General features: G+C 48.6%; 2 protein-coding genes across 5 annotated transcripts; one reads left to right on the top strand and one right to left on the bottom strand.

Moving 5' to 3' along the window:
• Nucleotides 1–1,195: 1,195 nt before the first annotated feature.
• dnajc17 (DnaJ (Hsp40) homolog, subfamily C, member 17) lies at nucleotides 1,196–25,755 on the top strand. 2 transcript variants are annotated; one of them, XM_040198968.2, is made up of 11 exons: nucleotides 1,196–1,418; nucleotides 5,835–5,904; nucleotides 7,391–7,449; nucleotides 7,531–7,618; nucleotides 7,805–7,881; nucleotides 8,345–8,456; nucleotides 9,239–9,282; nucleotides 9,938–10,015; nucleotides 11,860–11,940; nucleotides 12,481–12,600; nucleotides 25,109–25,755. In XM_040198968.2, the coding sequence occupies exons 1-11, from the start codon at nucleotides 1,338–1,340 to the stop codon at nucleotides 25,232–25,234; spliced, it is 936 nt and encodes a 311-aa protein (XP_040054902.1). In that variant the 5' UTR covers nucleotides 1,196–1,337; the 3' UTR covers nucleotides 25,235–25,755. The 2 variants fall into 2 exon arrangements, with proteins under 2 accessions (XP_040054902.1, XP_040054903.1); XM_040198969.2 differs by lacking the exon at nucleotides 12,481–12,600 and having other exon boundaries at nucleotides 25,109–25,387.
• Nucleotides 16,139–19,173, bottom strand: LOC120832587 (cdc42 effector protein 2). 3 transcript variants are annotated; one of them, XM_040198992.2, is made up of 2 exons: nucleotides 18,934–19,173; nucleotides 16,139–17,406 (listed from the first exon to the last, which is right to left on the bottom strand). In XM_040198992.2, the coding sequence occupies exon 2, from the start codon at nucleotides 17,277–17,279 to the stop codon at nucleotides 16,656–16,658; it is 624 nt and encodes a 207-aa protein (XP_040054926.2). In that variant the 5' UTR covers nucleotides 17,280–17,406; nucleotides 18,934–19,173; the 3' UTR covers nucleotides 16,139–16,655. The 3 variants fall into 3 exon arrangements, with proteins under 3 accessions (XP_040054926.2, XP_040054923.2, XP_077945566.1); XM_040198989.2 differs by having other exon boundaries at nucleotides 18,760–19,153; XM_078089440.1 differs by lacking the exon at nucleotides 18,934–19,173 and adding an exon at nucleotides 18,327–18,519.
• Nucleotides 25,756–25,816: the final 61 nt, after the last annotated feature.

Here is a 25,816-nt window from a genome sequence, read left to right as displayed (position 1 = left end):
GAAAGCAAGCTCCCAAAATGTGTCAGGCGACATTACTTTCATTTATTGGTGTAATGAGCCCATGCAGGGATTGGATTTTCATCCAAGCTTTTAGGCATAAAGTAACTTTTAAACCACTCGTCCTGCTGTCAAACCTTTTACCTTGAGGACCTCTATAAAGGCGTTGCAGAGATTATAGTTGGTAGGATTTAGTTCTACTGTGTTTGTCCACAGGGAACCTTGGAGAAACACTTTAGGTTTCCCTTCAACAAAAAGGGTCATTAAAAATGCTCAATAGAAGCCAGTGACACGGCTCCTCTGGATTAATATCCTGAGAGAAGTCAATCCTTTTGAAATTGACTTGATTTTATTATATTTTACAAGAACCGAGCTGTTGAATGTGATGTCGGGGATGTTACGGATACTGCATCGCTCTGGTGTGATCTGCTGTCACAAAACCACACAACAACAACAACAGTCCCTTGTCTGGAAAACAAGCAACAGTTCATCCCTCTTTTGAAAGCTTCACCAGGGCGATTAAAATAGCATTTATTTTACACTATTAATTGTGGTCCAGCGATCCTCATGCAAGAGAGAAGCACACTAAAATAAACAAACAAACCATGAGAAATCTGCTGTTTTGTTCACCTATGGTTATAGGTGAACTAAACAGCAGAGTTCTTGGTTTACATTCGACAATTGATACTATGCACTTGATACTATAATTAAGTACTAAAAGCTAAAAAGACAAAACCCTTATTCTAATGTAAACCAAGGTGGAGCCCGGTTCTGATATCATTCTTTTAAAACTCAATCGCCATGGCGATATACTGATACTGATCATTTAAAAGAACTGGTGTTTACGTTGGCTGAGCACTTTGTACTCACTACAAAAGGTTAAGCAAATAGCTTAAATATTCAAATATACAAAGTCCCAACTGACAGATTTTGCCTACATGCTTATATGAAAAAAATGTGACCACCGTTTTTACTCCCAATTCAGAATATTTCTAAAGGCCTAAAAAAACCCAAATCATTATGATGCTGTAAAGGTTTGAATAAAATGTATGAAACACGCTAACTGTGTTGACAAGACTAAAAAAAACGTTCAAACAAGTTACAATATTTGGACCGGTAAAACATAAATCCCTAAGTTTACGATGTAGTCGAAATCTGCATTTAAACAACGTCTGAGCAAAACAACGGAGTAAAAAACTACATTTCCCAGGCTGCACTGCAACACATTAGTTGAGAGGTCGAAGACGTAAAACGCACGCTTCCCCGAAACAACAACAAACCGCTGTATCTGTATCTATCCCATTGTTCTGTGTTGTTATCGTGGCTCGCTGTTTGCAGAAATGTCCGCAAAGGCCAAAGATATCCTGAAGATGGATCTGTACGGTTTACTCGGCATTGACATCACCGCTACATCGAAACAGGTGTGTAAGTAAGCTAGCCGTTGAGCTAGTTAGCTCTGAGCACAGTCGTTATTTTACACGCGCGTCACAGAAGGGACCCACGCTGCTTCGGCAGATATCTTTACCAAACCGTTGGCTAAACTAACGTGACATGTCACAACGGTTGTGTTTGCACAAGGGCCGACTGGCGTGACGCGTTAGCCTGTTAGCAGCAGGCTAACGAGGCATTAGCTTGTCGCATTGGAGCCTGTTTAGCAGTATGTTTTGAATGAATGCCCCGCGCGTGTTACCTTGACACGAGTCTTTCTCCGCGAGGGGAGAAAAGCGAGGTGAGCAGGGCTGAAATAACCGGGTGGAAAAAGACCTAAAGTCCGGTTTGTGGCTGAGTGGTGAAGGTGTCGTGCGCCGAGGAGGCCACACGGTGGCGACGTTGGATCAGTTTAGGCTTTCGCGAGAGCGACGTGAACGGCCTTTGGTGATAATCGATACATTTTAGGGCTGAAATCAGTTTTGATCACATAGTCAGTTTTTTTCCCGATTAAATACAAGGAGAAATGTTGAGCTATGTTTAAAATGACCCATAATCCAAAACCCACGAATATATTACATTTAATATGATTTTGAAGAGGGAAAACCAGCAAACTATCACCACGAAGAAAATGAGAATGTCTGGCATTACTCTTTGATTAATAGACTAATTATGTAAACTCTTAAGAAATTGGCAATTGTATAGATACTAAATTCATTTATGTTTTTTAGTCCACCAACCTGTCTAAACGGCACATCTGATCACCAATACATGATGAGGCCTGGTAGATGCTGTATTACTATGGGCAACCTTCTTTTGGATGGATTTTGAATCAACTCCTAATGTACTTCATTTCCTACTCCCAGAGTGGTTTACCATAATGTTCTCAATCCCGCTTTTTCCCCAAGACCCCCTCTCATCACAGTTTCCAGCATCGAGAATTCCACAAGCCCAATGGGAAAATTAAAATTGCGGGCGAAATGAGGGAAGGCTGTAATTTCTTAATTGGATTTCAAAGTCCTGTCCTCCCCGGAGGACGATCCTGGAGGAAGTTAGCGGTTATGGCTCGGGTAGAATCGAGACTCTCAAAATGCAGAAAGCTGGTTCTGTGAGGTCTGTCGATGTGCGTTTGTGTGCGTGTTACATTACGTTAAAAAGTGCGTGGAGACCGATGCCATCAGATGGGCTACTAATCCCAGTTTTTTCAGCTGCTGCTCCACCACCTCCATCAGGCATGTTCTTCAGTGGAAGAAGCGCGTCCCACAGCCTGTTTATGTGGCCTCTGCCACAGCTTCTAAAACGTCGTCTCGACAGTAGAAGTCTTGCGTATGCATCTCCTCCATGTTCTATGTAGCAACCTTTTCTCTTATTGGCTGGCTGATTAGATGACTATAGATGCTGAGTTCTGCTGGAAGCCGATACCGAGGCCTCTCCACCATCTAAAAAGTCATTCCCATGCATATCAGCGGGACTTGGGTAATTATTGCCAAGTGTGTGTGTACCTACCACAGATTGCTCGGTGAGATAATGGTAACAACCGAGACCACACAAAACGTATTTTGCTTTATTCAGCTTGCAGCGTACCTGATGTGTTGCAGTGTGTACGGTGCATGGACAGTGTACGTGTGGACAGAGCATCAGAGGACAGACGAGGACGAGCTTCTTCTTTGAGTGTCTGCTCGGTCAGAGTAGGTGGATTATGTTGCATCTGGTGGTGCACTGGGGCACCTTACCAGCCAAGCATGTGGTCATCTGGAGTTCCAGGTCTTTCAACACGAGACGGCAGCGCCAAAGCCAAGTTACCTTTCAGTTACAATTAGTCTGAGGTCACGAATCCCGCTGTGAGCATTGGCCTTCAAAGTGAACGTAGGGTCGTCCTGCCTTAATGCGGAGTATGACTGGCGCTTTGTTCCATCAGGTTCACAATCACACAACCACATGAAAAGTCCATCACAGTGTCTCACTGTTTCCCTTCATTACATCCCGTTTTTCTTATTAGGTGTGGTCACATTGGCCCTGTCTCCGCTCCTCCTCATCCTTTTACCCGCTGCGCCTATTATTGTTATTATTGTCCTCCAGCTGATAATGTCCCGTAAATAGCAGAGCGTTGTAATTAAGGAGGATGGGCCCATGGCAGATCAGGCAGCTAATCAGCCGCACAGACTGGGACCAGTTTGTCAACCGTAATTGGCACCAGAGATGTAATGAGGACAATATGTGGACATGCAGTTGGGAGCGGTGCAGGCGGGGATCAAGAAGGTGCACACAGTCCAACCATGAGGCTACCGTTGGCCTTCTGCCGCACGATCGCTCTTTTCCCTTTGAGCTCTCTGCAACTTCTGTTAACTGAAGCGTGGGAAGTAGTTGACCTTTCTGCAATTACATTTGCATTGAGAGAAGAAAAAAGGTGAAAATCTTGAATAATTCAATTTGAAAGAGCTAAAAACAAACCTTCAAAAGCTGGCACGCTCTGGCTTCCACTTTGTGGAACCAAAGGGGCTCCGGGGTCTTCCAGCGTCGATTAAGGCCGGCGCGTTACGGCATCGATGGGAGTGATCATGTACTATTTAACAAAACGGCTCTGGAGGCAAAGTGGAGGAAAGATACGGCTTAGAGTGCCCGAGGGAGTAACACGGAACAAGAGAGGAAGAGGAGGAGAGCGGAAAGGAGGATGGATAATGAGCCGGCATGTGGAAAGAGTCCGTAGATCTCCAACCGCCGACCAAAATGTCATTATTGTTTGCGAGGAGGAATTGTAGTGCACACATCTCGTATCAAACTGCATTACTGGTTCACTATGGTGGATTTTCTGCTATTATATAATTGATATTTTTTGGTTTCATGGATGTTTTTGTAATCGAACATATGGACGTTTATGGAAACCAACGGCTGCTTGGACATTTAGTGGAAAGTTCCCTCGACGTCTACTACCTGGATTTGGTGTGGACGTCGAAAAATGGACATCAAATTTCAGTCGAAGAACCAAAAGTGTTAACGCTCTTTATATAGACTTTTTAATAGAGTTGTGTCTCTATGATGTCAATCTCTTTCAAAGCAAGAACAAAGTAACATTTGAACTCTAGCTTGGGTTTCTTTTTCCCTCTTTTGTTTCGTACCTAACTCCACGAGAGTCTTTTGGATAAATTCGGACAAAGCCACAGAGAAAAAGAAAAGGGAGAAAGAGACAGCGGGGCTAAAAAGGGGAAATGAGCTTAGGCCAACAGAAGGCATACTCTACGTGTTTGGCTCCGGTCCACAGCCCCATGTGTCGGTTTGGATCTGTAGGATGGCTCCGTCTGCCAAGCAGCAAGACACAAATTATTCCTAGTCTCGCAAAGCCCTCTCGATGAACCGAGTTCTCATTTACTGGAACTACAAATAAGACAAAAAGTTCACAGAGCGATAGATGGGCCACGCAGGGCCGCAGAAGTTCACCGTAGGCCCGGTGCTATCGTGAAATCGCGCCTTGGCCCTCGGACACGGTGGCGGCCGCCCAGACGACGTGGGGGCGCGACTTGAGCGTATGCGCGAGCGCGGAAACGCGGCGGTGCGTGCGAGTCCTTGGCGTGCGATCGGTACGAGCATGTGTTTTCTGAGGGTTTTTGCGGCGGAAGCCTCAGCGCCGCGCTCTACAGCCCCCTCTGGTCCGCACGGAAAGCCTCGCTGCGTCTTCCCTTCCTCTACGCGGAGGAGCCGAGACCTAATGAAAACCACCTTGTAATTAACTGGTCCCCAGGAGGACCAACGAGTGGTTAACATTCCCAGCAGTGACCTGGAGTTAAGAAATCAATAACTAAAGCCTCGTATGACATTACAATACTCAAAAGTAATGTTTAGATTTTCCATTTTGCCTCTCTGAAACCCCCCCCCCCCAAAAAGGTTTTGGCCCGCTGCCTAAGATATTAATGGAAGCCTTCTCGGCCGCGTTAAAGACAATGGCACTCTGTTGGTGCGTGTTATTGTAACGTTTAGTACATTTCGAATAAAGGTGGATGAATACTAGTCTGCAACTCGGGACACATTCATCTCGCAGACTGGAAGCGGGCCTGAAAATAGTTTTTGGACTTGTTTGCGTAACTCACTGTGGAGTTTGTGCCGAGTCCATTCGTCGAAAGCACACGATCCGCACACGGGTGTCAGTTTGATCCGCACAATGCGATCCCTTTTCATTTCATTTAAATGCGGCTCGCCTTTCAGCCCCGGTGCTTTCATGTGTGACTGTGACCATTTGTGCCATGATTTCAACGAGACCAGCTTTTTTCACTCAGACGTTAGTTTTCTGGGCCAAGGACGAACGGATAGAGACAATTGGTACAATTGGACAATTGGAGTCTGAGTATAAAAATTCTTTCAAATGCCCAATCAACATTTTCCACCCTATCAAACTGGTTCTTCTGTTGTTCTCCCAGATCAAGAAGGCTTATCGACTCAAAGCCTTGACGTGCCATCCGGACAAGAATCCAGACAACCCAAAAGCAGGTGAGTGAGCCCCCCCCCCCCCCCCCCCTCCTCCCCGAGCGTCCTCTCTGTCTCTCCGTCAAACCAGAACAAGCTGTGTTATCTCTGTGTACAATTTCTGCGTTGTTTTCGGACGAATCAGCATTGATTGTCTGACTGAGTCGCTGTGGAGTCAGCGAGTTGCCCCCCCCCCCACCACCACCAGACGGCCGAGCCACAGAACTTAGTAGAGGCCGCGTCTCCTACCGTCTCTCCACTCAGACAGGACCAGGCGAACACCACCACCATCGCCACCGGCCTCTCCGCACTCTCCACACTCCATCCCCACTTGGCCCGAGTCCTTCTGCGGCCTGTCGCCAACCAGCGTCTCTGCAGTTGCAGCAGGAAATCCCAATGTAGCTTTTTTTTTTTTTTTTGTTGGCAGGGTAAAAAAAACAACAACACAACCCCCCCCCCCCCCCCCAAAAAAAAGTCACCTCGGACAAAAGAGTGGTCTGAGGCCTGCTTTCATGTGAGGTCTGTGCGGTTTCTGGACGGTTCAGAGAATTCCTGACCATGTCGAGGGAAGAAAAACAACGGGGAAATTGGTGGGGTTTGGTGGGTTGAGCGGGATAATGCGAAAGCAGGGGGTCGGTTTTCCCTGAAATGGAAAAGAAGCGGTTTGGAGGCCCTCAACACTTGAACCCACACATGAGCAGACGCCGTCTCTATCGCACGAGAGCGGAGCGGGTCTCGGGGGGGGGGATGCTGCTCCTCGGGGGGGGGGGGGGGGGGGGGGGGGGGGGAGTTATATGCGTGTAAGAGGTGACGTGGGGGTCATGGAGCCTTACTGACTGAAGAACCAGCACCATGTTGTCACACTTTGAGCTGCCCAGAGGGCACGGCAGGTCTCCCACAGTCGGATCTCATTCCAGTCCGTTACATGCGTGTAGGTAACATGACAGGCAGCGCGATCTCCAGACCTCCTGTTAGTGTTCACTGCCAGTCCCCGCAGGGGGTAACAGTATCGCCCCGTTAGCCCCCCCCCCCTCATCGGTGAATGATTAAGCCTGTCTAGAATACCGTGGCGGATGTGCGATGGAGATCGCAATTGTGGCCTTCCCCTAAGTGTGCGTGTGCACGTGTTTTTTTTCGAGGTAGGGTCACGCGTTGTGATGGCGGTCGTGTCCCCACGAGGTGCTCCGACGGAAGACGGACGGAAAGGCCGACCCGCTCTGCGTCCGAGTGCGCGTCCGTGTGATTGGAGAAAAGAGTTTTTCGTGATACTTGCAGCACTTTTTTGCGCGTTTCAGCCCCGTGTCCGAGATAACACGCCGCGCACATAACGCCTCTTTTGCCACCAGCCCCTCCCCCCCACCCTCTAGATGCAATGTTCCTCTCACACAACGTCGCCTTATTTTCTGTCTCTTGCCTAAGGCAATTCACAGTTAATCTGAGCCACTCGTGTCCTTGTGTGAGAAACTAAAGTGTGCTGGGTTTTCATTGTTTTCTCGTCCGTTTTTTCTAGTGGAGCTCTTCCACCAGTTGTCCCAGGCTCTCGAGGTGTTAACCGATGCTGCCGCCAAGGTGAGGCTCCTGTTAAGTCATAGCTGCTGATATACACTCGCACACAAAGCGCGATTCATCCTGATTCAATCCTATTTTCAGGCTGCCTATGACAAGATCTGCGCTGCCAAGAAACAGGCAGAAGAAAGAAACCGAAAGTTGGATGATAAGCGAAAGAAAATTAAACTCGGTGAGTTCATCTAATTAACAAAAACACCAGGTAATACCTTTTGACATATTTGGACAGCTTAGATTGTCCGGCAGGAAATCAAACAAAAGCGGCTTTTAAGGAAATAATTAATTTTGGATTTTTTTTAATTTGTTTTTTGTCTCTCGTCACATTTCATCTTTGTGCGTTTTTGTTTTGCTATCACAGACTTGGAGACCAGAGAGCAACAAGCAGAAGCTCTGAGCCAGGACGAGTGGCAAAACACGAGAACACTTGAGGAAGAAGTAAGAGAATCTTTAGAAAAGACTTGAGCGGTAACAACGCACCAGACATTGCCTCTGCAGGATGTCAAATTCAAAACCAAAATGTACGGGGAAGAAGGTATTCCTACGCTCCCTGATTCAGATGAAATCTTCCAAAGACTTGAATAGAATAAAGAATAAAAATGGTGTGAACGCTTCCCAGGTCAGTCTGTGCTCGATGTGCTGAAGGCATATAGATGCCTTGGGGGTGGGGCAGGTAACCAGTAGGTGGCACTGTTACATTTTTTTTAAAGGAGTTGTAGCCTCGACTGTAGGCTGCCTGCACCCTGTCCTGGAATCACAGAAGAGCAGACAGGGTGTCTTTTAGAAGGCGAGAGTCGTGCAGGTGACGAGTTACATCGGCGCCTGGCGAACAATCGAAAATCACAGCTTAAGCAAAACTAGCGCGTCTCTCAACCGTGTTGCATGCGTCTGTTTCTACCAGATCGCCCGGTTGAGAGAGGAGGGATCCCGGCAGCTCGAGGAGGAACAGCGGCTCATCCGAGAGCAGATCCAGAGAGAGCGAGAAGACGAGCGGCCGCAGACGGGGGACAGACGTAGGTGTACTTGGCGGGGGGATTTAACCCAGTCCGGCCCGCTCCTGTCCAGGTTAACCAGAACCAGTTTGGCTCAGCGCTGCTCTGCTTGGACGAATCCAGTTTGATCCGGTGGGGTCCTGCTACACTCGTGAAAAACCTCCGCTTCCAGCCATCATACTGCCAGTCAAACCACAACAGTCTCCAGGCTCCCTAATGTTCGCCAAATATCACTCACATAAAAATAACTGAATGTATTTTTGAATTTATGTTTGGCGCTTTGAAGAGCTCTATTTCGTTTTTTGGCAGTGAGGCGGTGGAGCGTGGTAACCGAGCAATGCCCCCCCCCCCGCCTCACACACACACACACACACACACACACACACACCATTGAACTTTTAACCGCCTGATAATACTTTGGCTTTGAAGCTGCACTGTCTCCAATTCGGAGAAGTGAAAAAAGAAAAGTGTGCGTGTGAATTCTTGGGGAGTACTGATTCTTGGCCCACGGACTACAATCCATTTTTGTGGCTGGACGATCACTCATGCACAGTCAGCACGTCTTTCGAGGCTCCTGCGTTTGCACGCAGTCAGGCCTCCCCGGCCCTGCACTCAATTAGTGCTCGGTCTGCCCCCCTCAGTGGCTCCTCAGGCTGCACCAAGGGCCTTACTTTTACCACACGAAGACCGAACCCTGCTGTCAATCTGCTTGAGTTCCATGCGATCTTGACTGCTGCAATTGTGTCCTTGTCTTTTCACTTGACTAACGCTTTTCCTTCTTCCTGCGTTTGTCTCTGATTCAGGGGGGGAGAGATGTTCCAGGAGCGGCGTAACCCCCAAATTGAAGGTACGGCTTGCTGTGTGAGGTTCTAGTCGAGGGGCGAGTCAAAGGGGTCCGGGTGATGGTGTGGCTCACACATGGAGATGGAAATGGAACCTCAATGGGGATTTTGAAAAAGGAACCTAAGCCATTTGTAATTCATTATTTGGAGACCACATGCGCCGTCTCCCCGCTGTGCGCTCAGGCTGTCCGGACGCCCAGTCCTCCTCAGTAGGCCTGACCTCCTCCGGAGACCTGTAACTATGCAGAGAGCGAGCTCGTCATCTTTCCTCCTGGAACCTGCTCAGCCTGTGCACATTAACGAACACTGGGGATGTTCGCTAATGTGTTTAGACATTAAATCTTAAAATCTGATCTATTGCAGCAGTGCTTCCCCCCCCCCGACAATTGTGCATTCGGTCAGAAAAATAAAAAAAACGCATTGGTTACTGCACAGATCTCAGAGCCTCGGCTCTTGTCAGGTTGACAATTGAAGGAAGGATTACAATTCTGTGTTTTAATTGCAGTTTTCTTTAAACATATTTCTTATGTTGTCTCTAGACTTGGATTGAGAGTAAATTTGAATAAAATAATTGAACACCTGATCTTGCTTTGACACAAATGATGCATTTTCTGTCCTCATTACTAAAAAAGCCTCTCCTTGTCTCCTTTCTCATTCTAGTTAAAGTGGAAGTGTAAAAAAGATGACGAGACACATGGAGGCTACTCTCAAGACATTCTTTTCAAACTTCTACAAAAGGTACATAATGATCGACAAAGGACTTTTATTTCTGTCTCTTCACACAGCAGAGTATCAGCAAAGTACCATTTGGGATTGAATAACATTATGAATAACCCTTGAGGCTTCTAAGAAAATTACCTCTTTGTTTGGATATTAATAGCAGTGTTGTAAATTAATGAGCGAGACTGCTTTACGGGAATTTTGCATTAATTTGATGAAGTATAAATGTGAGGAATTTAATTAACTTGATTAAACAGAAACACTTATACCAGTATTTAATCTATGAATTACTTTTCTGGAAATTCAATATATAAGGATAAATATTATTAGTCAAATTTAAAATTCCATCAGTTGTATAATGGAATTTGATCCCCTTATCCTTGCTATCCCATAGCAGAGCACCGCGGTAAAGAAACCCAAACATTGCCTGCAGAGTCCGGCCGTATTTGAGGTCTGCATGACATCAGCGCTGTAGATTGTTTTATTCTTCCCCTTAAACAAGCCCATTAAGTTTTGTTGCAATGAAAGTGCCACGGGGCGATGCTTTAAAGTCACGCACGCCATTGTTATTGCCCCGCTCACCAGGCGATTAACCAGTGCCACGGGAGGCATTAGGAAATGTGCTCTTCACATGCAACCCGGCAGCGCCGTCACGAGGGCTCTCGGTGGGCCGCAGCTCGGCCCGAGCGGGGCGGGCAGGGAGTGCGTCGGCGACGCCAGGCTGGCCGGAAAGAGACGTGTGAATGGCTCCTTTGCACGAAGCCAATCAATATGCTTCCAGGGCCGTGTCATCGCACATGCTGCAGGGGAAAATAAAAAGTCTTGTTCCTTTCTTTGGGGGGGGAGGGGGAGGGGGATTCTCATTCAGGAAGTGCATTTTAGGTAAAGATTGTGTTTGAAATGGCGAGCTCCAATGAGTGACAGATTATGTTTTGGGCAAATCAAAATAGCCCCTGCTGTGTGGGAAAGTATTTTATGTGTGTACTTGTGCAAGCGTACGTGTGCAAACTTGTGTTCTTTGGCAGCTAGAAAATAATTTGTCATTTAAGGGGGGGGTAGAAAAACACGTTTAATATTTATGTTCTATGAAACCGAGGCCTTCTGAGAGTCTCTTTTGTCCCTGTTGGCTTGCTTCACGGTGTCCCTCGTAGACATTCGCATTCCTGGACTCTCCCTTTCCCAGAAAGCTGCATTTTCACAGCGATTCTCCGAGGCCACGTCCGTCCTGCTCCTGTCCCACTAGCGTCAGCCGGAGAGCGGTTTCAGACAAAATGCCTCAGTTAAAGATGATGAAAAAAAAACCCCAGCGGGATAAAGAGAGAAAAAACCTGACTGGGGATCAGGTTTAAATCTCCCCTGCTAAGGCGGGTTTCTTGTCTTCCTCCCCTTCAGGCAGCGATCTGGGAATGCCCGAGATGCTCCTTGCCCTGCTCCCCCTCGTCGGCCAACCTTTCCTTCCTGTTTTGATTTGAGAGCGAGGATTTGGTTGCGAGAGATTTCTAATGGCAGCTTTCATCCAAAAATGTTGTTTATCAAATGCAATTTCACAACAAACGGCTAAGATTATCCAACATGGCCTCCCGTCTCGCTGTTGTACATTATGTTCGATGCACTGTTACCAACTCGCACAAACACCCATCATTAGACATCAGCTTTCATGGCCTTGAATCCTGACTTTTATTGCAGAAGTCTTTTTTTTATACTCATGCATGTGCTTTGTGTTTCTCATGCTCACGGGCTTTGCTGTGAAAGGAGATACTAATTTGACTGCATGTACTGTTCTGCATTCTCTCTCTCTCTCTCTCTCTCTCTCGCTCCCTTCCTTTGACATTTGTTTTTACTCTCTCGTTTCTTACCTCTAGTACGGAGACGTCTCGAACGTGATCGTGTCGAGCAAGAAGAGAGGAAGCGCCGTGGTCGAATTTGCGACTGTGAGAGCGGCTGTAAGTACCCCACTGCCCCCTCCTCCCCCTCATGCAGCCGCACGTGTTTGCCGCTTACTTTGCTCCCTGGTCACCTGCTGGGTTTGGTTCGCACTAAGAAGGACAGCTTTCGTGCGCTTGCCGGCTTCGGCACCGTTGCTGCGGCTGCGGCTCATGTCTTAGTCGTTCCGATGGGACGCGTTGGACGGAAGAACCTGAGCCGCTGCGTTGTTCCACACTGTCTGGACCCTGAGGCCCTTTGTCTCGATGATGGACCGTCCCTGCTGTGGGTTTTTACTCCCCACAGCGTGTGGTTTCCCCTCCAGAGAACATGGCTGCCAGTCTAAAGGGGTCCGCAGGTTCTGTGCGCGCTGCCCGTCCATCTCCAGGACCCACCGTTGTCCTCGTCTTCATGTGTTTTTCATACCCGGCGTAAGAAGGATAACAATTTATGTCTTAAGCCGTCCAGACAAGCAGAGTGTTTTTTGTTTGTTTGTCCTAATATGACACTGCTAGAGAAACAAAAACCAAAGATTTTTTTTGTGTTTTTTTTTTTTTTAGGAGCTGGCAGCTAAAAATGAAATTGGCCTGAGTAAAAACCCCCTGAAGATTTCGTGGCTTGAAGGACAACCCGAGGTCATTGTTCCAGTCTCTCAGCCCGGCCAGTTCATACATTCCCAGGTACCAGTCGCACCATCGCAAAGCGCGGCCGTAACCCTTTTACTTTGCCCTCGTGGTGCCCCCCCCCCCCCTCCTCCCCGCGTGGTCTCGAACAACGTGTTTAGTTTAAAACGGGGCTCCGTTTGTTTGATTTGGAGAGGCGAAGGCGCCGGCCCGGTACCGCCCCGGTACCGCCCCCCTGGAGCCCGACCGGTCTGCCATGCGCTCACAGGCCCGACCCGGGGGGGGGGGGGTAGACCCCAGGAATGCTGCAACGGAGGCCGGGGGGCCGCCAGGCTGACCCGAGTGATTCGTGCCTCCGTCTCTAAACTGCTATTGATTAAAACAGGATTTGAGAGTTATTTATTCGCCCACTTGGATGTGTGGCCGTTGCGTCTGGTACATGTGAAAATCGCGGTAGTCCAAGCTTAACCTTTTTTAATTTGATTTGCACGCCTACTATATTTCGTCACTCAGACACCCGTTAACACTTCCTGTTCAAACAATAATCTAATTTCAACCGCTTCATTTTTTTTCCTTTATTAGATTAGTGTGAGCTAATGTATTTCTCACCCCCTGTGTCCATTTCCCATCTCCCATGTTATGAGCTTTGCCTGTGTGGGATTTCGGCCCCGTGGACTCTTAGTCGCGTCTCCGGAGCTGCTGCTGAACTGCCTTTCACCCCCAAAACTCCGTGTCTCAGACCCCCTTGTCAGGACGAGCACGTGAGCCTCGGCCGGCACTCTGGGACTTGTCACACTAATCTCTTTAAATGTTATTATGGTAACCCGGGTTGCCTTACAGATATCTAAAGCACATTGCTTCATATTTTCTTTTTGTCCTGAACCTTTTGGCCGGGCAATTTTTTCACGTTAGCCCTCAGCGAGAATATTTCTTGTTAAAGAGGCCCCCGCATTACATAATGGGTGAACCAGTGTAGATATCGGTAATGTTGTCCCACATCTGGCATGGACATGGGGGGAGCGGGGGGGGGGGGGGGGGGGGATTCGAGAAAAGGAGAAGAAGGCCTCGGAGGTCCTGGAGTCTATCTGAAAAATATAATTCCTCTCCTATTATCTGTCCCTCCATTGCAATCCCACACCGGGCAGCTGCGATCACACATCCATCCAAACAGAGTCACCACGGGGGGGCTCAGAGACGCATGACTTCAGCCTCAGTTCAAGTTTAGAGAGACACATTTCCCTTAGGACCCCCCCCCCCCCCCCCCCCCCCGCCACCGATTTAGCCTCAGCCTCAGAGTCCTCAGCCTGTGACAGAAGACGTACGGTCCGAGCCACCGCCGTCATTCCCGGCGTGTTAATTCCCTGGGTTTTTGGGGTCCATTAACACACCGTATTATTTAACGTTTACATATTCGTAAAGGATTTGAACTTCTTCCATCTGGAGCCGGAGAATCATCATAAGCCGCGCGACACAAACCAGACGCAGCACAGCGGCTGTTCCGCGATTGTTTTTACAGGCCGAGTCTGGAAGAGTTGCACTGTGTGTTGATCAGACCCCGTTATGAGTGCAGACCAGGGGGCTTCTGTATTTTGCTGTTATCTGGCATTTTATTGTTGTTATTATTATTGGTTAGTACCTGATATTAATGTTGTGTTACCAGGTTAGAGTTGATAGATTAATAATAGTTAGATTATGTTATTAATTGAACAGACTTTTATTATTTGTCTTTACACGCATCTGTATTTTATCCACTTTGATACAAATTATTCATTAGAAATCACCATAGTTTAAAGGTATTTGTAAATCAAGAGAGACGGGAGTTGTGGGTGATAGACGGTCTGTGAAATTGGACCCTGAAGGAACAGAACGCCAGGCGGCTCGTAGGACAGATACGCAGGTTTTAGGGTCGCTCGAAATGTACACACGCGTTTCTTGTGTTTTTATCATTTGTCACGAAAGGAAATGTCGGGTGTGATTTATGACGAGGTCCGAGTTTCATGATTGTGTTACGCCCAATTCATCAAGCGGATCACGAGAGCAGGTGGCTGTAATCGGCTGACTTGGTGATACAAAATATAGTTTTTTTTTTTTTTTTTCAAAAACCCCAGTGTGAGTGTGCGTGTGCGTGTGCGTGTGTGTGTGTGTGTGTGTGTGTGTGTGTGTGTGTGTGTGTGTGTGTGTGGGGGTGTGTTACTGGGAGACATAATCACAGTCAAACTCTTTTTTTGCCATTTTGTGGTTTCTTTACATCGAACCTGACCAAACGAATAACTCCTCCTCAGTGAGATGACGGAGCGTCCTGGTATTCTGTGTGACAGCAAGTAGAGTTTTTACTTTTTATTTTGGAGAAAGAGAAGTGGTACCAGATGTGATCGGGTTACTTCACAGCTCGGCCAGTTTGCGCCGCGCGGGCGAGATCATTTGTCTTCAATTACGGGCTCTTTCTTCTCACATCAGTCATGTGGCCCAACACTTGTTGCGCTTGAGTCGATGTGATTCTTCTCACTGAGCTGTTGTGTAGACGAGCCCACGGGAGGAAATGTCATAATAATCAACCACAGGAAATCATTAAAGGATTCATTTTGTCATTTTGTTGTCCTTCTCAATTAGGCTTGAAGGACAGTAAATATATTTTATATTTTACCCTTATTAACGCAGTCATTTGTTTACACAGTGTGTGACATTAAACTTGGTCTTTCTCTGTTGAGCAGTTCAGTCCACAAAACCATCGATCCAGGAATGTGAAAGATATTTTTCTTTACTCCCCCAAATTACAAAACGCTACACTTTCTAAAAACCCCAAGGTTTCAAAATCGTGTAGTACGATTGGAGATGACGAAGCAGCTATTGGCTGCAGACGTATCCGCAAATATTTCTGTTTCTGTTGAGACACGCACACCAACTATTTGCTAAAAGCAGGACACTTGTGGTTTGTGTGTTTCGCTGCGTGACCCGCCGAGGAATGTGGGAGCGTGACTGGTTCAGAGTTTGCCCCACAGCCACCCCCCCACACTGAGGCTCCGTCCCGACTCTCTCTCTCCTCCCCCGGCCCCCCCACATGTCTGTTTGACCACGCGTGCTCTCGTGTACATGCCGTGCGTACGTGTGCGTGTGTGAGACACAAGCTGACTTTTTTTCGGGTGTCGGGTGCCTGTTTGGTCAGAAGGTAGTGTTTAAACCCTCATCAGGACTTTCGCTGCAGTAATGGATGTCTCTGGCCCTCCCTCCCTCCCTCGACACCCCCTGCACACGTGGAAGTATCACGTTGCCCTTTTACCACTTTCCTTCTCGAGTGCCGCTCACCAGAGCAGCAGACTCCCGATTCGCAGCTAAGAAAACAGCCCGCTTAGTCTGAGGTCTTGGACCTGTGGCCTGGATCGCTCTGCAGCCCGACCCGCCATCGCTGGCTGGCTTTTATTGAAAGCAGGGCTGTGTTTGTTGTCTCACTGCATTGTTGGGAATGGGAGACGGGGGGGCGGCACCTTGGTTTACCTTTCGAGTGGGGCCTCTTGGATGCGTGCGGAGGAGAAATTGCCCTCCGCACACAATGGATTGGCGAGCGCGCCGAGCGCCAAGACATCACAGCTCGAGGACCTTCGACTCCAGCAGCTTTTATTTCCTTAAACACAAAACCCTTAAGTCCTAACAGCCGAGTGCAGCGGCGCCCGGCTGGAGGGGAGTAAAGGAAGGGGAAAAGGCCCATCTCGTCAGAGAGTCTGACATTTGACAGATTTAAATTATTAACTCAAGCTTCACCTCTACGAGGGTTAAATCCAAGGAAAACACACACTTACAGTCTTTTAGTTTTAAACGTCACTGCTCAGTTTGATATATAGACCAAATATCTGGTGCTCCTAAAAAACGTTACGCTAGATTGCTGTGCTATCAGATCTTAAAAAGAAATAATTTGTCATCCTGTGTATCAGTCTTTTCAGTGTCGTTCACCTCTTTTAAAACGTAGGCGAGGAAAGTTCTCCTCAAGGTTTTTCTTGTCAGCACTTGGTAGCCAGGGAGCATTTAACGTTATATCTCTGGGTCCATTTCAACGACGGCCGTGTGAATTTGCCGGCAAAATCAGGCGTATTCCCAACAGGCCTTCCTGTAGCTCCCGGCTACTGGCACTTGTCCATCACCTGGAGGACGTCATCCAGGATTGAGGGGCCCAGATCGAGGCTGAAGGAAAAGCCGCTGTCCTCCTCCCTGCGCTGCGCCACAGTTTTGTCTCCGGCGTCGGTGGAGTCCTCGTCCTTGTCTGAATTCAGGCTGCCCCGTCCGAGGCCGTTTGCCGGCACGGGAGCGACTCTGTTCCCGCTCTGGTACCCGTCCCCCTTCCCCCCCTCCTCCTCCTCTTCCCCTTCCTCGCCGTCCAGCAGCGGCAGAGAGCTGCACTTCTTCCTCCCCTGGGACGCGGCGGACGGGCGGCGCGAGCGCCGGTCGGGGCTCTCGCCGCCCTCGTCGACGTTCAGCCGGGGCGGCTTCGGCGGCGGCGGCGGCGAGGAGCAGGCCGTGAAGATGTTCTGCTCGCTCTGGGAGCTCTTCAGAAGCATGCCGCGGCCCATCTTCAGGAAGGAGAGGTCGCCGAAGCTGTCGGCGCCGTTGCCGATGTGCGTGATGTGGCGGAAGTCGGCCAGCGGCAGGCTGATCATGTTGACGGACAGCACCTCCCTGCGCTTGGTGGTCCTGCCGGGCCACCGGCTGGAGGAGGGCTTTCTGTGCAGCGAGGTTCGAAGTGGCATCTTGGCAGCTCTGGATGAGATCCACCTAAATGTCTCTCTTTTAATATATATATGAATATATCCTCAGTCGTTGTGTCCTGGACAGTGGACCCTCAGGGAGCGGCGACGCTCACGAGCATAATTCCATCTGTATCAAACACATGAAAGAGAGACGTTACAGTTCAGCCAGTCCACGTCCAACAAGTTCACAACTCTGCACTGCGGCTTCACACGGTTCGCTTTCAACATCGTGCCCTACGCATCGTGCCGTACGCATCGTGCCGTATCAGTCGGCTTCAAGTTAATCGGAGGCCAATGTTCAGGAATTGCACCTGCGCCACTATCTTCTGACTTCAATGGAATTTGACGCATCGCTCGGCAGCAACAGGATGTTCCAACAATCCCTCGAAGCTTTCGTTTTGAAATATTTACTTTTAACAAACCCAGTTTTCCCTCTAATTGCAGGTTAGTCCTCTATCAGCGTTCAGAGGACTTCCAGTAACAAAAGCAACAACAGATCCCATTTCCAAATTCTAATTGTTGCTCTGCATGATATTGAATTATATCTCTTTGCATTTTTGCTTTTGAAAAACAGGAGGTTTTACCGCAACGTCCGTCAGAAATCAGGACGAGTCGACTTCGGAACACGTGTTTGTGATTTTGTGAAAAATACAAATTGCCCTCAGTTTATTTAGCTGCAGAATTATGCAGTGAATCTGGATACGGAAAAAGAGTCAACTATTTTTATTCCATAAATAACACCGTCGGCATTTCAAACTAAGTTATCCGTTTTGTAGTGTAGTCAGGGGATTTCTTTTTTTTTTTTGCTACACATTTTACATCCACTTGAGACGCACGAAACAATAACACTTAAAACGGGAGTCTGACTTTGTCAAGGAAACCGTTTTTCATTCCGTGACCAGTAATCATTTTATGGAGTAAAACAGAACTTAGTCAATCAACTCTGGCGCAGCGATTAGATAATCAGCCCAACGTCTGTGACTTTTACGGCCTCTCCAAAACCGCTTCGCCCACATTAGACCCGCGTTCGTGACATGAAACACTCACTCGGATAAATTTGTACGCCACTACAGCAAACAGGTTTAGTTCGCCCATAAAGGTTTTATCGGCGCTTTTGGTAGCAGCGGGAGGTCGGATAGCGTGGACACAACAGCATTCCTTTCCAGACATGTCAGTTTGGGCCGCGGAGGAGTCTCAGGAATTCGGGCCGTTAACATCGCGTTCGGGAAACACTTTGTCTCTGAGTATAAATTAAAAAAGAAGCCCATTAAAACACATTGGCCACGAAACGATTTTTCGATGATTTCTCCCCCCGAATGCTGCAACTAACGATCCATCCCTGAAACAGATGAGGAATTTGCCCGATGAAAAGTCAACCACTATTTAAATGCAATTAGCAAAAGTCTTTCCTTCTAGCAGCCGTTTGTTCAGTCGAATAAAAACAACAACAACAACCCCAATACAGACTATGAGTTCTTACCCGTCGCGCTGATCGAACGCAGGCACACACGTCTCTGTCGGCACCTAAGCAGCGTCTACCTGCCACAAAGGGCTCCTCGTGGACGTGACGGGGCTTGTTCAACGGTTACATCGCCCATCCTTCGGCTACAGAAACTTTTAATCGCCGCGCGTGACTCTGCCGGGTGTTTCTCACCGTGGAGTGCGTTCCGTCCTGAGACCTTTGATCCCTCTGTTTTCTGCTGTGTCTTATCTGGGTGAACTACACCTTCCTTTTGTGTTTCTCTCTCTTTTTTTTTTTTTTTTTTACAGAGCTTGCAAGGTGTGTCGCACAAGCGATAAGCCAGGTGAGGTCGGAGTACACGAACTTCAAGACATCCAGGGGGGAGGGAGGGAGGGGGGGTGGCTTATCTCCCTCTCATTGGTTTCCTCACTCCACGTTCGCAGTCATCCCACCTTTTTATTTGAAATGCGCATGATGTCATCCTGCCACCACCCGTGGGAAAGTGGGTGCCAGGAGCGGATGATAGAATTTCCCCCTGGTGACTGTACCGCAGGTTGTGCGTGCGTGAGAGTGCGTTCCACCGGTTGTGCGCTCGTGTCGCGTCTAGAAGGAGAAGTCTAAGTCGGTCGGGGGAGGGGAGAAGGGGGGGGGGGTTAACGGATCTCTAAACTCGCCAATTTCCTTATTTTCTGCCTGCTGTTGGCGTGTTAAAGCCCCGGAGTGGAGCGCACCCCCACCCACCCACCCACCCACCCACACAGGCCCTTCTGCCTGACTGGATGCCTCTCTATGGCTTCTCTGTGCAATCAAAGCGCAGACATGCAAGTACAAGCACGTCGGGTTGCACAAGGAAGGTAACTTGTTGCCTTTCCACTTCTCACGCCTCCAGCGTGTTGTCTTTGCCTTTTGGAGACGTTAAATCAACACAGGAATGGAAACCGTTCCAACAGCAGAGCTTTTTTACTGCTCTATGGAACACACACACACACACAGTCATTTTTCACAGTTTGCTTGTCTTATGGTCCTTTTTGTTTTAACCGCATAAGAGCTGTGTCCCTTTTTTTTTTTTGTTTTAAACCGAATACGTGAAGCTGAACGTGGCGTCCGAGTGTCCCAGCGAACGCGTCGCTGCAGCAGAAACGAGGTCACAGCTGTGGATCCGTCTGTTAATGCTCCTCGTCGTTCCTTCACCTTGAACCAGCGGGGTGTGAATGAAACGGACCAATCGTATTTCTCGCCGCTCTTTTTCATATTGATCCAATTTAAAATAAAAAGGGCGCGCCGCCTGGTCCTCCCTCGTTCTCGCAGCGCTCCGCGAGACCAGGCACAATTACTCACGCAAATGAAATGATCAAAACAAAACATTTACTCCGGACTGAAACGGAACATTTCTGAACATTTCTCTTCTTTTAGAAGCCCCCTCCTTCTTCCACGAGAGCCACGGAACCGCTTGGGCAGATGACTATATCTGCCGCATTGGCGTGACCTCCGTTGACCTTGTGTCTGACCCCGGGCCGGCTCGCTCTTTGGTCGTCGTGCTGTGCAGCCGCTGCATGAACTTCTTTTCGAAGGCCGGGCGGTTTGGTTCGATGCAGCTTTGCCGGGGCCTGAAATCGGGGACGCTGCGTGATTTAGTTGCTCCGTTATAAAAAGTGTTTCCAGATATTGCTTTGACTGGCGCTTTGAGCCCCAACTTGGGGCGTATTGAGGATATTCTCCTGGTCTTTTTGTTGTGTGTTCTCCAGTTCTCAGACTGCTGCCATTTTAGATTAGATTCACAGCAACAACAAACTTTTTATGTGAATCCTTCATTTTTTTTTTGTGTTGCTTTGAAACCAAACTCTCCGTGCGTGAAGCCGGTTTCCAGGAGATGCTCTTTAGTAATCTGCTCTGGAGAATTCCCGGTGAGAACATCCCAGTTCGCGCCGGCCGCGATGACTGTTTGTCTGCAGCGTCTCTTTACGACGCGGTGATGAGCTTCTGGAATGCGCTTCAACGGGAGGAATTTAGCCGCATGACGGCCTGGTGACGGGTATGAATAGGCCGGATGATCGATGACGACACGTCCCCATGAGGTAATGCAGGTCGATGCCTCATGCTGTAACGACACTGTGGTGCCTCTCATGCGCTGTGAGCCATTTACAAATGAAATCGATACACTTGATCATATGGGGAATCTATTCTGCTGCAGATGTAAACTAACTACCATTGAGGAGTTCCGTTTCTTATGTTACAACCTGGTCATCCTCATCCATCAACTTTTCTTGTGGTCCTGTGTCGATCTCCGCAGACTCATAAAAGGTCTCCCGTTTATTTATTTCCAGGATTTACATATGCATAACTCGTTGCATTCCGTTTCTTTCCAGTTAACGTGGGCGGTCGGCGACTGCCGGGAATGTTCCGCCGTGTCTCCGGCCACTGAAGCGTTAGGGCATCATTAAATGATAGATGTGATATTTAGATTTCTTTGAACACTGGAGATGTGATGTAAACCGTAGATAGCAGGATGCATTCTTACTTCTTGTTTTGACCTCTCCGAGGTTCAGACTGTGGCTTGTGTTCTAATGGGGATTCTTATGCAATCCGATGGATTTTCCGGGAGGTGAAAGACATCATTTTGCTTTTACAACGCTGTATTGTTGGCTATGGAAGGGGCCAAACCCCCACATCGCCCGCGCTCATCCATCATAACGAGGAACGCCAGGGCACCGGGAGTTCAGGTCTCCGCTGCCATTCCTCTTCTCACTGTTTGTTTCCTTAACTTTAACACTTTCCAAAGAACCTCCTCCGTTTCCCTCAGACAGGCTTCTCTCCTGTCGAATACCGTGACCACGTACAACCACACGCGCACACACACACACACAGTACCTCACATGCACGGCTGCCTTTCCCCCTCCTTCACTTTGCCTTTTCATTGTTCTTCGTCGGCAGACAACGGCGGGTGGACCGGCCCAGGTGGAATGCGCGACGACACGAGATAACGAAGGAGGGTGGAATTTGCGAGTGAGCGGTCCTGAGAGGAGTGACAGGCAGTTTGTGTGAGATTAAAGCACAGGCCTACGCGCGCAGAATAATAGTCCTCCTCGCTGAACCGACGCGGCAGCTTCCTTCCCACCGGATCGAGATCTTTTGACGCCAGCTCGAGTCTGTGATTTCGACTCTTACATTCTCGACGGTGTTCTGCGTGCAGCGAATGTCATTCCAATCGTCGTCCGAAGGACGGCCGTAAATTCTGCAGCTTGCACCTGCACCAGTTGTCACGGTCAGTGATATAATCACAGAGACATTCTGTTTGGACGAATACTGGCCCATCATTTGGCCTTTATATCCAATAAGACAACGTCCAATTCCAAAGCCAGATGTTTGCAGTACACGTGCATTGACGGGGTTAAACACAGGAAGTAGATATTGGCCTAATGTCTGTGTTGTGCTTGTCCTTCACTACCAAAAACAGCCCAATGGAGCCTTCAGGGTTTCATGTCTTAAAGTGAATGATGATTACAAAGCTTGAGTTTTCTCTGCAGAGGAATCTGACCTTGGCCACAGTGGTGCAGAACCCCTGCATGTTTGTTTGAGTTAGCAGGAGCGCTAACACACACACACACACACACACACAGAAGAAGGACGTCTACATAAGTCTTCACCTCTCATAAATCACTTTCTCCAGAGCTCTGTGACACACATATAAACGCACACCAGGCCACACACACACACACACACACGCTGTGGATTATTTTTACTTTGATTAACTTCACCAGAGTGCATTAGGGGCAGAAATGTGAGAGCAGGCTTGTTAAGGATAATCCATTTTCTCTCTTGGCAGTAGAGTCCCTCCTTGGCTCGGTGGCCGCCTCGTTAGGCACATCTGAAGGCCCGCGGGTGTCGCTGAGTCATCCGGTTATCATCGCCGAACGCTCAGGCCGCACGACGAAGCCGCCGAACGCACGAAACGGTTGTCGGGTGGAAGGATATCAAACTAAACACGTGTTGTTTTTCAGTTACTGAAGTGATGAAGTCCGGCCGGCGGGCATTGTTGAAGGAAGCGTTGAGGTGGATGACCCAAAGCAGAAGTTGACCACTCGCGGCTTCCTCTTTTATCGGGGTGTGTGTGTGTCACTCTCTCTCTCTTTGTCACTCGTCAACCAAACCTCAGCAGAGAGGCAGAAAGAAGTGTTGCTTTTCTTTCCTCGCTTCTTGTGCGTCCTCTTTCTGGCAGTGAGGTTTTTCCATTCGGCGCGTCGGTGGAGCACAGAAACAAAGGGCGGCGATGTCCGCCTGTAGTCCTGGATGCATATGGGAGACATTATGTGGCGAAACTGAACTGATGGATGGAGACCAGCGAGAGACACTGGGTGGTTGGACCAGTACTTGTGAAGAATACGCCGCGGTCACAACACACCGCAGTAAATCGCATGTGCCGTGGAGCACTGAAGTGTGTCGGAGGCTCAAGGAGGTCCAGCATCCGACCACGACACTTGTCTGCATGTTTCCTCCCATCTCTAAAGAGTAAGAAATCCCCTCTTTTGCTCGTGATAATTTACGGGGGGGAAATGCATTTTCTTTAATTTGTTTGGCAAAGTGAAGCAGCAAGATGCCTCCTGCTGTGTGTGGGAAGGAGAGCGAGAGTGTGTGTGTGTGTGTGTGTGTTACACGCAGGTGGTACTCATGATGTCATTACTGGCCTGATGTCAGGCTGGCTGCGCTGATTGGAGGCTTAGCCATGTGCAGGTGTCCCATAGCTAACGCTACATGTTATCAGCTTGTTTGTGTGTTTTTTTTACTACCATCCTGCCTCTGCGGTGGCGTTGTGTGGAGGCCTGTTGTTTTTGTTCTGTGGTTTCCCACTCACCCCCCCCCGGCCCAAGGCGCTCACGCACTCGCACACAAGCAAGTGTTACAGAGTGATGCACTTGCCAAACACGTTCATTTGTCAGTTAACACCCCAGGCCAGGAAACCTCTCTGCTCCTGGGAAGGAATGTGTCACACTGCCACAAAGCACCTGTTGATGCTCAGAATGCCCCTGCACCATTAGCACCAGTAGCACCATTAGCACCAGTAGCCTGGTCCAGTCAGTCCTTGACCGCACCGAGAGTCCGTCAGACCCCCGTTCCTCACTTGCACTTCAGGGTCGTGGCCAGAAGAGGGCAGGCAGGAGTGAAGGTACGCTTGACCCGGCTTGCTTTCTTGTTTTTGCTTTAATTTGAGGATGCAAGAGTTGTTTATTTACTTAATGGCGTTTGCGTGATATTTCGGAGTTACGTGTCTGACGAGGGCTTGAGCTCACGTCGCTGGAATGATAATAGCAGCTTTCCTCAATCCAGGGCTGGAGGGGGGAGTAACTTCCCCTCAGCGACCTTCTCTTCTTCCTTCATACGAAACCCTCCTTTCCTTTTAGCACACGGATGCTGGAGTCCCCCGTGATGTATTCCAGATGCTCAGCGAGCGCGCTGACAAAAATCAACCTCTCCTCCTCCGCTTGCTCTCACTGCATACACAAAAACACACACACGCACACACACTCATTCGCTGTCTCGCTTACTGTCTTGTTAAAGAGACACTTCTTTGGCTCAGCAGACTTCCTTTTGAAACAAAGGCTTACTCTGTGGGCACGCGGCCCCCCCCCCGCCCCTTCGTTTAAAACTGGATCTGTGGGACGGTCTGTGGGAGTTGGTTGTGAGTGTGTTACGGCCTCATCATTAGGTGCGTATTATAAATCAAAAACGTGTCTCCTTGGTTCCTTAGAGGATGTGTGTGGCATTGTGACCTGTGTGTGTGTGTGTGTGAGAGAGACGTCTGTGTTCTATTCTGCCTGATTAGCCACTAACCAGTGGCGGCCCTCTCCGATCCCCCCCCCCCACCCTCCCTCCTCCCGCCAGCCCTGATTTTGGGGTTTAATGACCTCAGTCAGCGGAATTACGCTGTCACAGTTGCTCTGCGGGCGGCCGTCTCATCTGCGCCCACGCGGCCGTCACGCCGATGGTAACTGAGATGAGGGCCCCCCTCCCACTCCCCCTCCACCCCTCCTCTGTCGTGAAAGCAAACACACGGCGGACGGTGACCGCGATGTCAGCGCCTCCGCACGCCGCCCGGGTCGATGTTGTCATGATGTTAAATGCAGGCGAGTTGGACGTTTCTACGAGTCCCTTCCAGCGCAGCAGCTCAGTAGTTCTTTGAATGTTGATGAAAGGGGCATTTAAATCACCGATGTCTTGTCGTTGTAAAATGTGTCTCTGCACGAGACGTGACGGATTTATCGCTTAGCAAAGGAGTACAAAATGTTCTGCTGCTTCAAATTCTCTATTTCTGTACCAACTGTACTGTACTAACAATAACACCTCTGCGCCGCCTTGTCTCTCTCGCCCGCAGGGCGCCATGTCCAACGAGCGCGACTACGAGAGCGTGGTGATGATGAGGATGCGGCAGGCCGCCGAGCGCCAGAAGCTCATAGAACAGATGCAGAGGGAAGATGACGAGGAGGCTGCCGGCTCGTAGCACAGCAACCCGCCCGGGTACCAGCCTGCACCTGCTGGATGAATACCGCTCTCAGGCTTTAGTTTCATAAAGTCTCTTATGCACTTCAGTCATTTTCCTTTTTTTTTTTTTTTTTTAATGCCGCAAAATAAATCTTTTTATCAACTATGAAAATGCAGCTGTGGTTTTAATCGTTTTGTCGTCTTTTGCTTTTATTGAGAACGCAGGATGAGTGCGGGAGACGCAGAGTAGGGAAGAAGGCTCCTGCAGTGTGGAGAGGGAGGTACAATCATCTAGTGCAACAATTGCGTGTCAGTGCGTGGAGGCCAGTATTTCTACAACTTCATTCCAGATTGCATGTTTATTTACTGTACGTTTCTGATGTATATGAAATTTATTCTGATTTCTTTTAATACGTATTTCTGATTTCTTTAATACTCGTAGTTTAATGATCAGAAATATAATTTTAATTTATCTGATTCAATTTCCTCATTCTCTTCTTCTTTCTTGATGAATGAGTTGGTATGTGATTGATGATTTGAGTCACCCGGTGAGTATTTAGTCTTTATTTGACTGTGGAGATGTCTAATGCAATATGGTTAT

The sequence above is a fragment of the Gasterosteus aculeatus genome, chromosome 15 (genome assembly GCF_964276395.1).
Source record: "Gasterosteus aculeatus chromosome 15, fGasAcu3.hap1.1, whole genome shotgun sequence".
NCBI classification, from domain to species: domain Eukaryota; kingdom Metazoa; phylum Chordata; class Actinopteri; order Perciformes; family Gasterosteidae; genus Gasterosteus; species Gasterosteus aculeatus.
The sequence above is the reverse complement of the archived record's forward strand: the minus strand, read 5'-3'. Positions and strand labels throughout refer to the sequence as shown.